We start from the raw sequence: 18,760 nt of genomic DNA on the forward strand, positions 1-18,760 counted from the left end.
TTTCAGCTTACTCTTTATTTAAATCATGATACAGAATGAGTGATTAAAAGATTTTAGAAATATGAAAAGAAGGAAGAGACGTGTAAGGCTACGAAGATATCAAGAACGATATCATGTTCAAGGTGCTGTCGATTTTGCAAGATTTGGTTGATGAACTAATGATGATATTAGATCTTTGAGATCGGACGACATGAAACATTTATCTTAATTGAATCAACTTTGTTTAGGAATTAGGATATTGTTTTTTACTAGAGCTCATAAGAATGTGATGTCCTCCTAATAATTAATCTGAGTACATGTATAATATATATATAGTGTTTTATACATAATGATCTAATAAAATAATAATTACTCGACTTTGGTTAAAAGAATAAGTTTTATATCATTTTCATTATTGACATATATATATATATAGCTAAAAATTACTTGATACAAAATAACGAATTAGATAAAATAAATTAACTATGTGTTGACAAAACGCCAAAAACCCAAACTAGCAGAAGAAAAAAGTCTGGACTTTCATCAGAAAATAATCAGTGAAAAGCAGTATGCTTGATCTCAGTAATACACGTTATTTATTATTTTATGTTTAAGACTTAAGAGCAATCTCCCTTGATTTAAAATTAGACATTTGATACTCTAAAGAAAACAATCATTCTCAGATTAATTTCTGTTTATAGTTTTATTAAATAATCTTCGTATACTAGTAAGTTAAAAACAATCCACAAATAAGCTAAAGACAAAACCTCGTAAACTGATAGAAAACTAGTGGAATAATAAAGTGATTCGCTAAATCCCTAGAAGATTTTTCTACGTGTACTTTCAGCAAATTAACAAACTATATCAGGTGCGAAAATGACAGCAGCATGACGTGGTCAATCTACATACATACGGAATGATTCATTGTGAAATATGCTGACAGAACTACTTAAGAATCGAGATTAAGAAAAATAAAAGTAGTTTCCCGTTATTCGGCCTTAACTTCGGAGAGTAATTTGCAAATGAATCCAATCAATATACTTTTAAGGGAAATTGTACCATATATACAACAAAAAAAACATAAATACACTAACTAACTAAAACTCTCAACTTTTTCTTATTTTCTCTTCCTATTTCTCTCTGCTTTCCTTCTTAAAATCTAATTTTTATTTATTTTTGGTAATTTGACAAATAAACCCTTTTTAATATCAAAGAACATGCGTTTAATAGTTAAAAAAAAAACAGAACCTGCGTTTAACTACTAGTAGAAAACTCCACATCATTATTTAGAATACTAAGCTGTCCTGCCATATTCTTTTAGCTTTTCAGATGTAAATAGCTCTATAAGCGTGTCCCAGATATATTTTAGTATTTCCACGTACCAAATTTGCTTATAAAGTTCGATAAAGATGACCATTTTTTTCAAGATGATAGATCTAGTCAACAAAATGGCTCAAAATGAGGTGAAATTTCTGATGATATTGTCTGATATGTTATTAAAATGGATGATGACTCAGAAACATGTTTAGTTCAAAAGGGCTCCATGTTGCACTACATTAACATGAAACTAATGCGGTAAACTAAAATCATGAGTCGGCATAATAATACATTTAGACCAAGCATGAAGCACTTGTGATAATTGTACCTTACAACTTTAAGAATCTCGTTTTGACCTCATCCTACCCTTTTAGTTACGCGTTAGTAAGGAAAACATAGAATAAGTGTAACATAGCACATATTTTATTATTTATAGCAGCAGTAAACATTCATATATAACATTAATCATTTTGTCAACAATCAATAATCATTTCTATGCACACATGATTGTGACAAAAAGTACAAATGATTGGATATCATTTATAAAGTTATGTTAATTTTCTTACTAACCTAAAATATAACTCTTAAAAGAGTTTAAAAATTTATGCTAATTAACTCAAATGTGCATAAAATAATCAAAAAGCTTTCGTCTAATCTTTTTATAATAATTTAAAGCTAAATTTAAATTTTCATTAAAAACCAAAAAGCGTTAGTCTGGTTTAGAGAATAATATGTATAACTAATTGAAAACATATGTAATTCATTCTTTAAATGATATATGATGTGTCGGTTAATGATAGAGGCCTATAAGGCTATAAACTAACATGAGTTTGGCTTTCATTGAAAATTGCTATATATATGGAACGGTGAAAATTATGTATCGACACGATCGTGTAGATGGAATAATAATAATCATGTAGAAAATGATATGTTAGTTAGTTTAGTTCCATTTTTGCAACGATATCGGTTTTCAAAAACACTAAAACAAAAAGAGTATGCGGTTCTAACTTTTTTTTTTTGATTAAAAGTATGCGGTTCTAACTTCTACTTGAAACATTGCAAACAGAACATTTTTGTTTGGACAATTCGTTTTCATCCTTTTATTCTACCGATGTTCTGATCTTTCACCATTTTACCATGTAAAAATGAAAAACTTTTGTGTAAGCTTCTAGAATTGTTATCTTTTTGGAAGTCCGTAATAATTACTGACTGAACAAAAGGAAACATTCGCAAGCTTCCGTGTTGGATATATAAGAACAAGTGATCATTGAAGTATTACGTAAAAGAAGTGGTTCTATTATTTTTTTGGGACAAAGAGTGGATCTTAATAACAATTCTGGTCTTCGTAAGTTTAAAATCTTTGAGTTTTTCCCTTTTGGGTTGCCTAGTTTTGACTTTTGAGTATGTTGTTGCCCCTGCCAATACCAACAAGTACATAACATTTTCTGAATTAATAAATTTGGTATCTTTATATGCCTTTTCTCAGAAAAAACTTGGTATCTTTATCGTACCCATGATTATACGCTCCTTGCTGATAAACAAAACCAAAGGCAATGATATGAACAATGATTCAGCAAAAGAAAAATGGAACTGCAGAAATTAATGCCCACTGATCAGACTAATATTAAGACACAAAGCTGCATATGAATACATAATTTTGGATTATTAATGTCAGATTCCTAACCTTCCGGATACAACACCACATGAGATATGTCTTGATTCACTTCGTCGTTCGTCTTAGACTATCTAGGATGGTTTTAACAATTCAACATTTTTTTTTTGTTTTTTTTTTTAACATTCCACATCATTTTGTCTCTTTTCCACCTAATTATTCAACATCCATTTCATATTTAATCTCTACAATAGTTTGTTTGATAAAATTCAACATTTTTCTCCACCACTTTAATTTATATTTTTAATATTTACTATAGTAACTACATATTAATAATATTTTTGATTGTAACTACAATATAAATTATCTAATTAGTTATTATTTTCAAAATTCATTTCTCACAAAGACAAATTTATTTTTTGCTTCCAAATTAAATGAAACAAATATCTATTTATAAAGTTTTAAAAAGGATGAAACATTATTTTTGAAATTTATTCATCACAAAGAGAAATTGTTTTTTATATATATCCAAATTAAATAAAACAAATTTCTATTTATAGATCTTTAAAATGACAAAATTTGATATAGAAGTAAAAAATAATATTTTACTATCATATGATTGATTCTAAATAATTGGGGTGAAAAAAAGAGAGTTGTCTAACCAATTAGAAAACAACACGTTCATAACTTTTTTAAAAAAATCATTTTTCTTTGATCCAACCAATTAGTGACATATGTCATTTTTTTCTCTTCTGTGTTTCAACTAGTTGAATTTCTTCAACAAGGTTGAATCCACCTGTATTACTCTCTTTATTCAACATCCTTATTGTAGGGTTCAAACTGTTGAAAGACAAATTTAACACCTCTATTATTCATAGTCTTATATTTCATCACATGTAGGCGAACAAAATAAGTAAGTCAAAAATCTTTTTTAATCTCCACTACCCCACGTAGATAATTTTTATGGTCACACAATATTTCTGTTTTCCACTAAAGGATATAACAAAAATTGTTATATATATATATGGGTAGTAGTAGTAAATTACTAAATGTTTTAGTTGTAAAAATTATTCAGTCGGTTTTATCAATACCAGCGATTTTACTATTTATTTTTTTGCTTAAAAAAGATGAATGGTAAAATCGCTGGTATTTATAGAACGACCGAGTAATTTTTACAAAAAAGCATATAATAAAAACAATGAATAGTAAAATCACTGATATTGATAAGATCGATTGAGTGGTAAAGGTACTACCAAATGCCAGTTGTGGCTTGCAACCAGGGTTCGACATGCTTGAGAAAAATAATTGATACCCAAAGACTATTGTCGGTTGGCTTCCTAAGGAAACATAGCCCCCACGCAATATGGTTTGGCCTTTTACACCAAAAAATATGGTTTGGCCAGGGAAGTAAAATAATTGATTTTTAATTCTTATGTGAACTAGTATAAAATAACATTGATTTTCCCATATTTTAAAAATAAATTAAACAATATTTATTTTTGTTTTCACTTGTTTAGTTTAAGGAATACACCCGCGTTACTATCAGCTGGGTTAAGGCTTAGGTAATACAGTATATAAATGCGAATATGATTTCGAGATTTATGTGTACTATGTATTTATGAACCAATAGGTGCTTAGTTTATTATTGTGCCTTCATGTTATATGAACTTCACTGCATGATTTTTATCCGGCCTGAGTTTTTGGAAGCTGGAAATGATTTTCAACAAAAAAATTGATAAACAATTCTTTTTTTTTTTTTGCAAATATGAAGATCAACGTATAACTTGGTTTTTTGCAAATTATAATAGAATGTTAGAATCTAACCGTCGTTATGAAATGATTGGGTTTTTTTTCCACAAGCTGAAGTAACCCTCTCCCATGAAGTCCACGACACTTTTCCATAAAAAGGAGATTGTTCTTCGTAAATTGTTATCTGGTGTTACTGCCGGACGCATTCGGTTTCATGGAAAGAAATGGCTGTGTCAGACTGTAGATATGATAAATAGAAAGAACGCACGCATATGTAACCATCCACGTTATAACTTTTGATTTAATGGATTTTACAAAACAGTATGGTCTTGGTGGATGACTACATAATTAACGGCATGGTTGGTGTTTATACAATAAGCCATGTAAGCATATAAAAGAACAGAGTTTATATTAATTGATATTGTATGCCTAAGAAGTATGCCTAATAATTTTTAAAAGCACCAGCCATTTACTTCTATAGTAGTGCCATTCATTGATATTCCAAAATTTAGCTATATAGTATAATTATTATTTATAAAACAAACCCTGCTTTAAGGTCATAAACAGAATTAAAACAGCTATACGAAGATAACAAAACAAAAACTAAAAAGAGTACACACCTGCTTTCTTGTGTAAAATTTCAACGTGTTTTTGAGAAAAAATGAATTTCAATGGCTCAGAAAGACCCTTTGAATTACTAGTTGGATTCATGTGAGCATCAGGCCACCACCTTTCGTTTTCTAATAAATTCCTATCCAACTCACAAAAAATCATATAATTACACACGTTAGAATTTTAAACAAAAGCTATTTCTTAATGTTTTTCCTAATATTATTTTATATGATAAGGTCTAATGTTTTATTTATGGGTGTATCCAGAGAAAAGGAAATAAACCTAACCACGAGCTGGGCTTAATTTTGCAAAGTTACGAGAATTAAACAACGATTTGGAAAAGATATTCCTTTGGTTAGTTAAATATCCATTGCAGAGGGGCGTAAAAGAAAGACCATTAAAACAAAAGTGGTGTTGTGTGTAATGTTAATTGTGTAGGATCAAGATAATAATTAACAACAAAATAATATTAAGAAGTTGAAATAAACATCATTATGAAGAAAAAAAATTGAAATGAAGAAAAGTGTTTCTCATCGAGAATAAATGTGCTCTTTCGTCTTTTAGTAGTAGGTAAGTGGGGACTAAATATTTATAATCCACATATGTTCAAAGTTTTAGTACTAATAATTTTAGTCGTTTCTCATGATTTTTTTGGGAGTCTTTGCGACAAGGATTAAGATAAATTTAGTAAAAAAGATAATCACGAGGAATAAAATCAAAATTAACTACTCTAAATGATTGTTAGTAACATATAGTGGCATTGTGTGTGATGTTAATTGTGTAGGGTCAGATGATATTGACACTAAACAAGAACTACACTACATCTCTACCTTTTCTTGGAAGATTTGTTCGAATTTTTCCATTATCCGATATACAAAAAAATAGTGACGTTCTGGTGATAAAATATGAAAATTTCCCCTGGAAGCAATTTCTATTGGAAACTTGTTTACTCAAATGTGATTAGTTAAATTGGTAGTAATTACACTAATTAGATTTACTAAAAACGTGTTGAGTGGATTATTCTATAGAATATGTTTTCATTTTTAAGAATGAGTTGAGTGGAACATTTTTGGATTACCTCCGTATTAGAAAAAGTTAGGCCTTGGTATTCAAAGATATTTCATATTAGGCCTTTCATATTATAAGTTTCTACTTGTATAATTTAATGATGATAAATTTCATAATTTTATTTAGTTTGCATAAATGCAATGAATCAATATATTTTTGTATAAAAATTACATTTTAGAAAAAAATACATTTTTGTATATATTCACGAGTTACACTCTACATTATATCTTCCATTAAAATTATTAAAATTTCTAGAATTTATACCTTATCTTCTCTTTGGAATCTATATATTTGACATTATCTCAAATTGACCCCACTAAACCCACAAGTAACCTTTGAGGGCCCATTCGACTATAACACAGCAAATGATTTGACATCAGAAATTACCTAATCACCATCATATTTCCATATCATCTTGGTTGAATGTCAAAGGGTGATAATGTCATTGTAATGGTTGTTTTCGGACTTCGTGGACAGACTTTAACGACTTGAGAAGAACTGAAACCAAACATTCAGGGAAAGGATGAACGACAGAAGACGAAGGAAGAGTCAAAATCACAGCACATGGCTATCGCGTGGTATTTATTGAGAGCTCATTAATATTTTATTATCATGCACATTCATTTCGGTTTTGGATTAAGTTAACCACAATGTATTGATTTCATTCTGAATATTCATTATAAAGTTTAGAATTACAAAAGAACGTCGCGTAGTATTTTTATGGAGAGCTAACAAATATTTTCATATCATGTACATTCATTCCGGTTTTGGTTAAGTTAAGCACAATGTGTTGATATCATTCTGAATATTGATTAGAAAGTTCAGAATTACACAAGACAATTAACGATTGAGATTTTTTTACTGAACAAGTGTGATGTTGTTACTTGTTATGAAGACATTTTCATATTGTTTAAGTGTCCATTCGACTATAACACAGCAAATGATTTGACATCAGAAATTACCTAATCACCATCATATTTCCATATCATCTTGGTTGAATGTCAAAGGGTGATAATGTCATTGTAATGGTTGTTTTCGGACTTCGTGGACAGACTTTAACGACTTGAGAAGAACTGAAACCAAACATTCAGGGAAAGGATGAACGACAGAAGACGAAGGAAGAGTCAAAATCACAGCACATGGCTATCGCGTGGTATTTATTGAGAGCTCATTAATATTTTATTATCATGCACATTCATTTCGGTTTTGGATTAAGTTAACCACAATGTATTGATTTCATTCTGAATATTCATTATAAAGTTTAGAATTACAAAAGAACGTCGCGTAGTATTTTTATGGAGAGCTAACAAATATTTTCATATCATGTACATTCATTCCGGTTTTGGTTAAGTTAAGCACAATGTGTTGATATCATTCTGAATATTGATTAGAAAGTTCAGAATTACACAAGACAATTAACGATTGAGATTTTTTTACTGAACAAGTGTGATGTTGTTACTTGTTATGAAGACATTTTCATATTGTTTAAGTGTCAAAAACTTGAAAAAGTGAAATATTGCTAAACTAAAAGTATTTTGTAGATATGAGAAAAATAAATAGAGGCGCTAATCTACTTTCTTGGTTGATTTTGTCTTTCCGCTCCGATTAGATTCTGTTTAGTATTGCACGAGTGGATTGGACAGGAGGTGGCAGACAATGAATGGAAAAGATAAGAGCCTGCGCTTCCGGCTTAAATAGTCTTTTGATTTTTTTCTACTTGCTATTTTATTTGCTAATTTTTAATTTGTCATGTATTTTTATTATTTAAAATTTGTCAGAAGAGTTTTGTTCTTTATTTTTTCTTTTCAGCAAAGGACTTTTAAACTATTACTAGATTACGATCCGCACAACTGCACAAATATTTATTTTCAGATTTAATCATATATTTAAATGTTAATATAACTATTTCAGATATAATAATTTAATTTTATAGTTTATATGTTGTAGTTAATCAATTGTTTAAAACTGTCTTATGCATTTGTTTCTTCTTATTATATATTTGTATTATTGTATTTGCATTTAGTTATTAAAAAACTTAATATATGAATGAAACAACATATTTAAAAATTATTACTTAATTTAGGCTAAATTCTGACCTGATTTTCAAAGCTAGATTTTCTTTTATCAATATTTTTACTTTTATTCATTTTAGATAATATATTATTGTATATAAAAAATCTTAACTTTATACATGTATTATATTGTTTGCTAATGTTAAATTGTTCTGTAATCGTATTATATTTTTAACATGAATATTTTATATTTATGAAAAGAAACATTTATGAATTTAATATAAATTTATCATTTTTAATTCAATATATTAATTTTATTTTAACATGATTGATTATAATTATAAAATAAATAAAAATAGGATAGAGTTTTTTCATTTTATAAACAATAATTGAATATATTAATGCATAATAATAGTTCATTGCTAATTACAAAATTAGTAAAAATATTTACATAAAATTTTTGAAATTTAAAATATCGTTAAAGTATTTATCAGCAGAATTTTTAGAATACTTTTTATATATATATATATATATTTAAAATGAAAATATATCATGATTAAAGTAGTTACAAATATTTATATTATTAGATTTAATGAAATATATGTTAATTTTTATACATTTATTATATAGTTTGCTAATGTTAACCCGTCTTATCAACATATTATATTTTTGAACATAAATATTTATAGTGATAAAATTAAGTTATATATAAATTTATTATTTAATATAATTTTACCTTATTTAGCTTAATATAAAAATTTTATAATACAATTGATTATGGTTATATAATAGATAAAAAATATGATAGAATTTTTTTTATTTATTTTATAAACGATAACTAATTATATTAATGTATAATAATATTTCAAAACTAATTATGAAATTAGTGAAAATATTTATATATAATTTTTGAAAATTAAGATCTTGTTAAAATCTTTTCAAACAGATTTGTTAGATTTTTTAAAATATATATTTTATATTTAAAATTAAAATATATCAAAAGATATTATGATTAAAGTAGTTCAAAAATTCTATTTGTTATTAGTTTTAATAAAATTTCTAAATGATGGTCCAAATTAAAAAAAAACACACATGAAAAAAGTCATGACTTCTATTTTAATAGAATAGATTTTTAGGCATTCATTTTCTAAAATCAAATTGAAAGCGGGCCACATTCATTGCTATTAGCAAATACTTTATCTGTTTCAGAAAGATATATGTTTTAGGTTTTTTACACTTTTAAAAACTTATTAGATTTTGGTTACCGCATTATTTTTCGTTATCAACTATTTCCCATAATTTTTAACCAGTAAATTTTTTATAAACACTATTATGTTTTTTTGAAGTTTACCATTTACAATTAACTTATGCATTAAAAATATAAAACATATACTCCATATGTTCCATAATATAAGATATTTTGGAGAAGTTTTGATGTTTCAAAATATAAGATATTCTTAAGATATTTTAGATTTATTGAAAATTGGTTAACCAATTACATTTTACTGCATTATGATTGGTTAACTAATGTTTAATTTATATTATTTAATAATACTATCTTTTAAAAAGTAAGTTTATTAATTTTTGTGCTTTCATGCAAAACATCTTATATTAAGGAATAGATGGTGTATTTTTTTGAAACAATTTCTTTTTTAAATATAGATTTTTTGAAGGGGTTTTTGTAAAATTGACCTACAACTTAAAGTCAAACACAAAACTAATCTCCCTTTTTTTTGAAAATTGGTTTTGCCCTATTCACCCCACAAGTTCATATAATTTACGAAAATGCCATCAATTTTTTTTTTCTTTTCGAAAATGACATTTTTACTCTCTCACCCTCATCATCTTCAAGTAATTACAAGATTGCCATTATCATCAATACCACAACCACCATGAACAACCAATTTGAAGCTCTTAATGCTCCCAAAATCGATTTACCTTTCTTCTTTTTCCATTCTTGTGAACTAAACACAACATATCTCTCACTTTCTCTCCACAATGAGCTAAAAAAACCCAAGATTTTGATTCTAAAATTTTTATGGTTCATAGAGTCATAGAAGCTAACGATTATGGGTGGGTGACTTTCGTTTGTGATTCTGTGTGCTTGGAGAAGCCTTATGTATGCTAAGGAACTTATCTCACCAATTTAAGGTATGACATCCAGTTTTTTTCCAGATCTGTTCGTCAGACGACTTACTTGGAAAGTCGTCTGGCTGTAGACGACTTACCTGGAAGTCGTCTGGCTGTAGACGACTTACCTGGAAGTCGTCTGGTCAACGCAGAGGTTATTTTTGCAATTGACTTTGAAATCTGTAACCTGAGACGACTGAAAGTTAAGTCGTCTACTATTGTTTGGTTTCAAAAAAAAATCCAAAGAACCTAGACGACTTACATTTCAGTCGTCATAGGTTAGTTTTGCATTTGACTGGATAATTTCAGAAGTTTGACTTCTCCAGACGACTTACATTTCAGTCGTCTGGCAAAAATTAAAATAATAATATCTATATTATTAAAAAAGAAGTACAAAATAGAAATACCCCTTAGTTTTACCACTTATTTACATTAAAATGCCGTTGAGATATTTATTGAACCTATATTTAAGCATGCTTGTCTTTTCCTAATTTAAATAATAGATTTAAGCATTTAATGTCTTTCCAAAATTTAAATAATAGATTTCTTTTATCAAATCATAACCAAAATAAATTTTCTAATGTATTTCGTATTAACATATTCAATATTTTTAATATTTATAAGTAATAAATAAGAAAATAAAAAAATCACACATCATAATCATTTTATATAACATATAAATAAAATATAAAATAGTTTATTCATATATTAGTATAATGCTTTCACAATATAAGTCCAATTAGTTATAAATATTGGATTTGTTTATATTATACATTGTGATATAATAGATGATTAAAATCACAAAATATAATTATTCAAAGTAATAAATGAAATTGTTATGTTTAAAAATTTTATATTAACAAATGTGTAGTAAATATTCATACGGTCACGGATCAAGCTCTAGAAATAAATAACAACAGCAAGATTTTTTTTCTTTATCAAATTTATTTTAATAGAAATTATAGTTCCAAATATGTTTATATATTTTATGTACTTATAAATTTATTTTCTTTGTCTTTAAGGAAACTTAGATTTTGAAATTGGAAAAAATATGACCACCTCTATATTATTTTAATTAGGAAATTTAAAATTTATATCAAAATATTTTTTAAAATTTTAATTTTAATTTTTATTATAGCTGCAAAGATTAATTTTCAATATAAATTTATGTTTCAATATTACAAATGCATCATTTAATATAAACAAAAAAAACTAAAAACATAAAAGAAATACCCGCCCGGTCGGGCGGGTCAAGATCTAGTTTTTTTTAAAGTAAACGACTTACAATTAAGTAGTCATAGGTTAGTTTTGCAATTGAAAAAAAAAACTTCAAGATTTAATTATACACAGACGACTTATAATTCAGTCGTCCACCAGACGACTTAATTGTAAGTCGTCCAGGTTTTTTTTCCGAGATTCTGGTCAAACCTCGTAAATCCTGGACGACTTACATTTCAGTCGTCTCGTGGACGACTGAATTAAAAGTCGTCTGAATATAATTAAATCTTGAAGTTTTTTTTTTCAATTGCAAAACTAACCTATGACGACTTAACTGTAAGTCGTCTACTTTTAAAAAAATATTATTATTTTAATTTTCACTAGACGACTGAAATGTAAGTCGTCCAAAAAGTCAAACTTCTGAAATAATCCAGTCAAATGCAAAACTAACCTCTGACGACTGAAATGTAAGCCGTCTAGCTTTTTTGGAGTTTTTTTTAACCAAACAATAGTAGACGACTTAACTTTCACTCGTCCGAAATAACATATTTCAAAGTCAATTGCAAAAATAACATCTGCGTTGACTAGACGACATATAGTTTAGTCGTCTAGACAACTTAGATTGAAGTCGTCCGCGTCTTCTCCACTAGTTTTTAAGTCTTCTACGTTAGTTTTTGAATAACTTGTATTTTTAAGAGTGATAAGTAACTTCAAGATATGTAAAATTCATATTTACAAAATATGTTCTTTCCCTTAGTTTTACTAAATTTGACTAAGTTTTTCAATGCAAACTTATAAAAAATATGATATGCTTTGACTAGTTACTATTGTTTGTTTCCATCTCTTACCAAAATTCTTGTTTATTAAGATGAGAAAAAGGCCATTGAAGTTTATTGGTACGATGAGAAAAGGCTATTGTTTTAATTTCTTCACCAGACGACTGAAATGTAAGTCGTCCGAGTAAAATGATCCGGTTAGGTTAAAACGTACATTGGTAAAATATAAGGTTCAGTACGATGTGGACGACTGAAATATATGTCGTCCGGGTAAATTATTCAACAGACGACTGAAATATAAGTCGTCCACACCCTAAACATAACCCCTAAACTTGATTATCTAATTAAACACTTCATAAAACCAAATCAAACTTGAAAAGTGTTTACTATACACAGAAATAAACACATATAGGTGAAAACTAATTTTTGAAAAAAACATTTTAGTTTTCCAAAATCTAACCCTAACAATACATACAATACTACAACATATGTTTACCAAACTCCTAAACCAAAGTATTTCATGATTCACTACTTCCACTCATCTATTTTCAAAACAAATCAATTTTATCATATCTTAATTTATACTGAGCCTTCTCCTATTTTTAAAAACATCTTGGAATCACCTCTGCCTGCTCCTCCACAGGCCACTCCTCAGATTCCACAAGATGCGCCAACGCCCCCTGCTCCAGCAGCGGTAGCGGCTCCTAGGCATCCCATGTCTACTCGCTCCAAACATGGTATTTCGAAACCTAAACAGATTTTTTCTCTTCTTGCCAAACCTTTCTCACCACTTCCAAAAAGCCCTATTAAAGCCTTGAGTGATCCTAATTGGAATCCATCTATGACTGTTGAGTACGATGCTATTGTTAAAAGCGAGACTTTTGATCTTGTGCCTAGACCGCCTAACGTTAACATTGTGCGCTCTATGTGGTTGTACAAACATAAGTATGATGCAGATGGAAATTTCAAAGGCCACAAATCACGACTGGTAGCCAATGGGAAGTCTCAAGAGCATGGCATTGACTACGATGAAACATTCAGTCCAATAGTCAAACCAGCCACCATTCGAACGGTTCTCAATGTAGCTCTCGAGAATGATTGGCCAGTTCATCAGCTTGATGTCCAGAATGCTTTCTTGCATGGCACGTTGGATGAGGAAGTATACATGTTTCAACCATCGGGCTTCATCGATAAAGATAGACCAAATCATGTTTGCAAGCTAAAGCGTTCAATCTATGGGTTGAAACAGGCTCCGAGGGCTTGGAATGCAAGATTTGTTTCATTTATTACTAACAATGGCTTTATCCAAACAAAAACGGATACAAGTTTATTTGTTTACAGGAAAGGAAATCTCATGGCCTATCTCTCTACTATTCCTCTGCGAGACACCGTTATCAATCTCCTCAAATCGGAATTTCCAATGAAAGATCTTGGAGTCATCAGCTCTTTCCTTGGCGTCTCGGCCAAGTTCAATGAGAAAGGCCTCTTCCTCTCCCAAGCCAGCTACACATCGGAGATAATCCAGCGAGCCGGCATGTCTGAGTGCAAGCCATGTACGACACCAGTGGACCTGAAATCAAAACTTGCAGAAGACGCATGCAAGTTAATAGACAACGCTACAGAGTATCGAAGCCTCGCCGGAGCTCTCCAGTACCTGACTTTTACACGCCCCGACATCTCCTATGCAGTCCAGCAAATATGTCTCTTCATGCATGCACCTCGCGAGCCACATATGCAAGCTCTCAAGCGTATTCTACGCTATCTACAGGGCACCAAATCGATGGGACTTCAACTTCTCAAACACCAAAAGCTGTCTCTTACTGCATACACAGACGCTGATTGGGGCGGTTGCCCTTCGACAAGAAGGTCTACGTCGGGATTCTGCATATACATGGGAGACAACTTGATATCATGGTCTGCAAAGCGCCAACCAACAGTCTCCAGATCAAGTGCCGAAGCTGAGTATAAAGGAGTAGCGAATGTCGTGGCAGAAGCGTGTTGGCTAAGAAATCTCCTCCTCGAGAAAACTGTTTATAATTACTTGAAAACTGGTACCAGACGATTTACACTTCAGTCGTCCAGACGACTTCCAACATCTCAGACGATTTACTGGGGCTATATTCGTAAAAATGGCTTCTGTTTTTTTGTTTGGTCACAAGGGGCTGAGCTGTAATTTCACTAGGCTTTTAGATTAGTTTTGCATTTGATTCAAGTTTGGGTATAGGTTTAGAATTAAAATCAAGTTGTGGTTTAGTTTTGGCAAAAACCCCTTTTTTGAAACGGAGGCAGCACTAATTATCTCTGTCGCAAACTATAAGAAAAGTCAATCATTGGCCCAGTATCATACAGAAGCGTCACGGCGTTGGAAAGCCCAAAAGAGAGAAGTTTAAGAAAACCTAAAAGGCTGAGCTATAGCAGCATGGATGTCCAAAAGCTTCATTATGACATTTTCTACATAAAAAATGTAACAAGATGCAACTTGTGGAATCTACATCTTCAAAACAGGTGAAAGTGAATAAGTAAATTTAGCTCAGTAGCGGAAGCAATCAAATAACTACGGTCGAGTATGGGGATCACGTTGACGATGGTTTGAAGTTATATTATAAGCGAGTCTTGAGAATTGGTAGATAGTCCGCGATATTGTCCCCAACCTTTGGAAGTTAAGGGGGAGATGGGTGCAACCGTGCAAATCTAATTTAGATATATTCGAGATGCATACGTAGCAAGTAACGTGCCTATCAAAGCTGGAACTATGGGAAGCTTAAAACGCACTAAAGGAAAATGTTATTTTATTTGCCATTAACATCATAGTTGATAATGACATCAGGTCTGTTCTTTTCATAGCCGGCCGGAGCAGCGGTAGCGGCAAAAATATATATATAACACTTCGACGGAGACAAAATGAGCGATCTTGATTTTTTTTTTTAATTATCATGGTTTGCCGCAGCGACTATAAAAGTTGATGCGGCTGCCGCAGTTAATTCCAACGTCCCAAAACATGTTTAATCTAAAGCTTGAAATGATCGCTGCGTCTAGGAGTGGGCACTTCGGTTATTTTCTCGGTTCGGTTCGGGTTTGGTTCCGTTTGGTTAGTTCGGTTCTAGTATTTTTTCAACTGAATTAAATCATAGTTAGTTTGGTTTGGTTCGGTTTGATTTGTGTTTGGTTCGGTTTATATTCGGTTTGGTTTGCATTTGGTTCGATGCAGTTTGTTTTTTTGGATCTGTTTAATTAGATTCTTCTTAGTTTAATTTTTTGTAAGAGAAATTATGTTTTATAACATTAATTATGTAAACATAAACTATGCGAGCTAAATTTAATATAAAACTGAAACAAAAACCTTTAAGAAAGTCACAAAGTTTAAGAAAGTCACAAAAGTATATAAAAATCAAAACAAATGAAAGTTAACTAAAAAAAGAAAACCAAAATCATTAGTAATGTTTCTTATATCATTATTAAAAAGTCTGCAATGAATCATCTTCCATGTGACGATGTGAAGAAGAACTTTTATTTTTAATAAAATTTGCTTTAGGTTTTAGGTTTTAAGTTTAGATTTAACATCTACGTTTACATATATAAGAATAAAAAAATTCAAATTTTCTATTTTTTAAATCAATTATTTTGATGATTATATATTAGGTTAGAAGAATATATGTTAATGAATGAAAAATAGAAAATACATGGTTTGGTATTAGAATTTTAGTATATTGGTATTACTAATATTTTTAATTTAAATAATTACAAAAACACATCGGTTTCTCGGTTCGATTCGAACCATTTGAGTTGGAGAAATCTTCATCCAAATGGTTTGAAACAGATTTTGGTTCGGTTCGAATTGGTGTCGGTTCGGTTGGTTCAGTTTGACTCGGTTTGGTTCAGTTTTTCTGCCTACCCCTAGCTGTGTCCAAAGTCTGGAATTTTTTTTCTCAGATGCTTGCTTTAAATTTCGACGCTGACGCTAGTAGCCGCGACTGTGTTCTGAACAGGGCTATCATAGTTTGGAATCTTTGGATAATTAGAAACAAAGATAACTCGGTGATAATTCAAACCTTTTGTAGAGAATACAATTTATATTTCACATTTCAAAGTAATATTATAAGAAGTTCAACTTTTTGGAAGAGGATGATTTACGCTATATCATTATACAACCGTCTAATCCAAAATCTACGTACGGAGACATACATATTTCGGTTCCAAACTTAGGAGTTAAATAAAGATTGATATTTTTATATAATACATAATAACCTTCAGACAAGAAATAACAATGACTATTATGCCTTTATTTTTTTTGTCACAATACTTATATTTATTCTGTTTTTGTTTTTGTTTTTGTTTTTATTTTTGTTTTTGTTTTTGTTTTTGTTTTTGTTTTTGTTTTTGTTTTTGTTTTTGTTTTTGTTTTTGTTTTTGTTTTTGTTTTTGTTTTTGTTTTTGTTTTTGTTTTTGTTTTTGTTTTTGTTTTTGTTTTTGTTTTTGTTTTTGTTTTTGTTTTTGTTTTTGTTTTTGTTTTTGTTTTTGTTTTTGTTTTTGTTTTTGTTTTGTTTTTGTTTTTGTTTTTGTTTTTGTTTTTGTTTTTGTTTTTGTTTTTGTTTTTGTTTTTGTGCAACGAATCTTTATTTTGAAAATAAACTATTATAAATCTTTATAGTAATTTGGTTGAGTATTTTTATTTTTATTTTTTCATTTCAGCTATTCTGATAAGGTATTATTTTTATAAGTTAAATTCATTTGAATACTTTTTAAAATGGTTTATAATCAGAGTTACAATACATTTTGTTTTGGTCGAAAACTAAATTTTGTTAATTTTCACCAATTTTTAAGTAGGAAAGTATTTATACCTGAACATAGAGACTAAATGCAATTCAATATAATGCCTTTGGGTTGGTACATGATATGGAGGCACATCAATGTCCCATGTGGTATCGCTTAGTTTAGGTCTTGAGCGTACTAATAGAACGGAAAATAATAAATACATGAGTTTGCAAATCTATTCTTTTCCTATACGTTTTAAGAAAACTTTTATTAGGTTTCCATCAGCATCACAAAACATCTTATATTAGAGATGCAATAGCAAAATAAAACACATCTGATGCTATTTAAAACAACATTTATATTTAGAATGATGATCTAATTCTGTTAGTTCCTTATTGCATTGCAATGTGATATTAACTTATTTTACCAATTAATATGCGAACATTTTGAAGAATAGGCCATAAAAGAAACCGGTGGACTGATATGTACAATTTGGGGAAATTTGTATGCTAAAATTACGTACCTAATATTGAACTTTATACAGTCCTGTGAATGAAGATTAATGATGTTTAAATTCTCGGAATGGTTTTTGACTTAATTTCTCATTACACAAAAATGCCAAACATAGACCAGAGACGAGAAAATGACATATATAAATGTTAGCGTTCGAAGAATCTAAATAAAAGGCCTTTCTCGCTCTTCGCCTTTGGAAACTGTCTACAGAGGTAGCATTCAGAGTGCAAATGAACGTATGATTGGAGAAATGAGATAAACCAAAAAAGTGTTTTATTTAGCAAACCAGAAACCAAAACATGTGCTAGAATGGAAACTGTCTCTCTTTGAAAAAAAAAAGAAAACTGTGTTTTATGTTCTGACATGTCACATCGTCAATGAAAGCAAATGTAAAACAAATGCATATATTAACTATTAACAAATTAAAAATAGTTCATCTACTATTAAAAGAACGAACGAGCAAACTCTATCATTTCCATTCTATCCATCTTTAGATTTTATCCCACAAAATTTTGTGGTTGCGATTTTCCTTAATCTCATGAAAAAATTTGTAGTTACTCATTAAGCTTTGTAAGTTTTTATAAACTTTGATGACAAGTGTTTATAAATCTGTCGTACATCTTTCTGAGTTTTTTTTTCAAAAAAGAATATTATCAAAACTTACAAATTTTCTTTTAAAAATTTCAAAGTTTCATACAAAATATAAAAAATTAAACAATTATTTTAACAGAAATCAGATAATACTATATATTTTTGTTTACTTTTTGAGAAAAACAATACTATTTTTGTTAAACCAGAAAGTATTTTTTTTAAACACATCATTCATAAATAACGGGAAAGTATTCTTTCTTTTATTTTGATCAAGCATATATTAATCATCAGCAACAAAAAAAAGTAAAGAAAAGAAAAATAAAATTTGTATTTTGCAAGGACCCCATCCTACATTATCTCAGTTAAGACTTGATATAGTTTTTTTTTTTGGTAAAAACAGTTGATATAGTACTGATAATATACCTTATATT

The 18,760-nt window shown here is 29.3% G+C and overlaps 1 protein-coding gene across 1 annotated transcript; it reads left to right on the top strand.

Annotated features, from left to right (window-relative positions):
- Positions 1 to 13,314: 13,314 nt before the first annotated feature.
- On the top strand, positions 13,315 to 14,996 carry LOC125609593 (uncharacterized mitochondrial protein AtMg00810-like). The gene is made up of 2 exons (XM_048781116.1): positions 13,315 to 14,502; positions 14,979 to 14,996. Exons 1-2 carry the CDS (start codon positions 13,315 to 13,317, stop codon positions 14,994 to 14,996), a joined length of 1,206 nt encoding a protein of 401 aa, XP_048637073.1.
- Positions 14,997 to 18,760: the final 3,764 nt, after the last annotated feature.

This window comes from Brassica napus, chromosome A5 (assembly GCF_020379485.1).
Source record: "Brassica napus cultivar Da-Ae chromosome A5, Da-Ae, whole genome shotgun sequence".
In the NCBI taxonomy this organism is placed as follows: Eukaryota; Viridiplantae; Streptophyta; class Magnoliopsida; order Brassicales; family Brassicaceae; genus Brassica; species Brassica napus.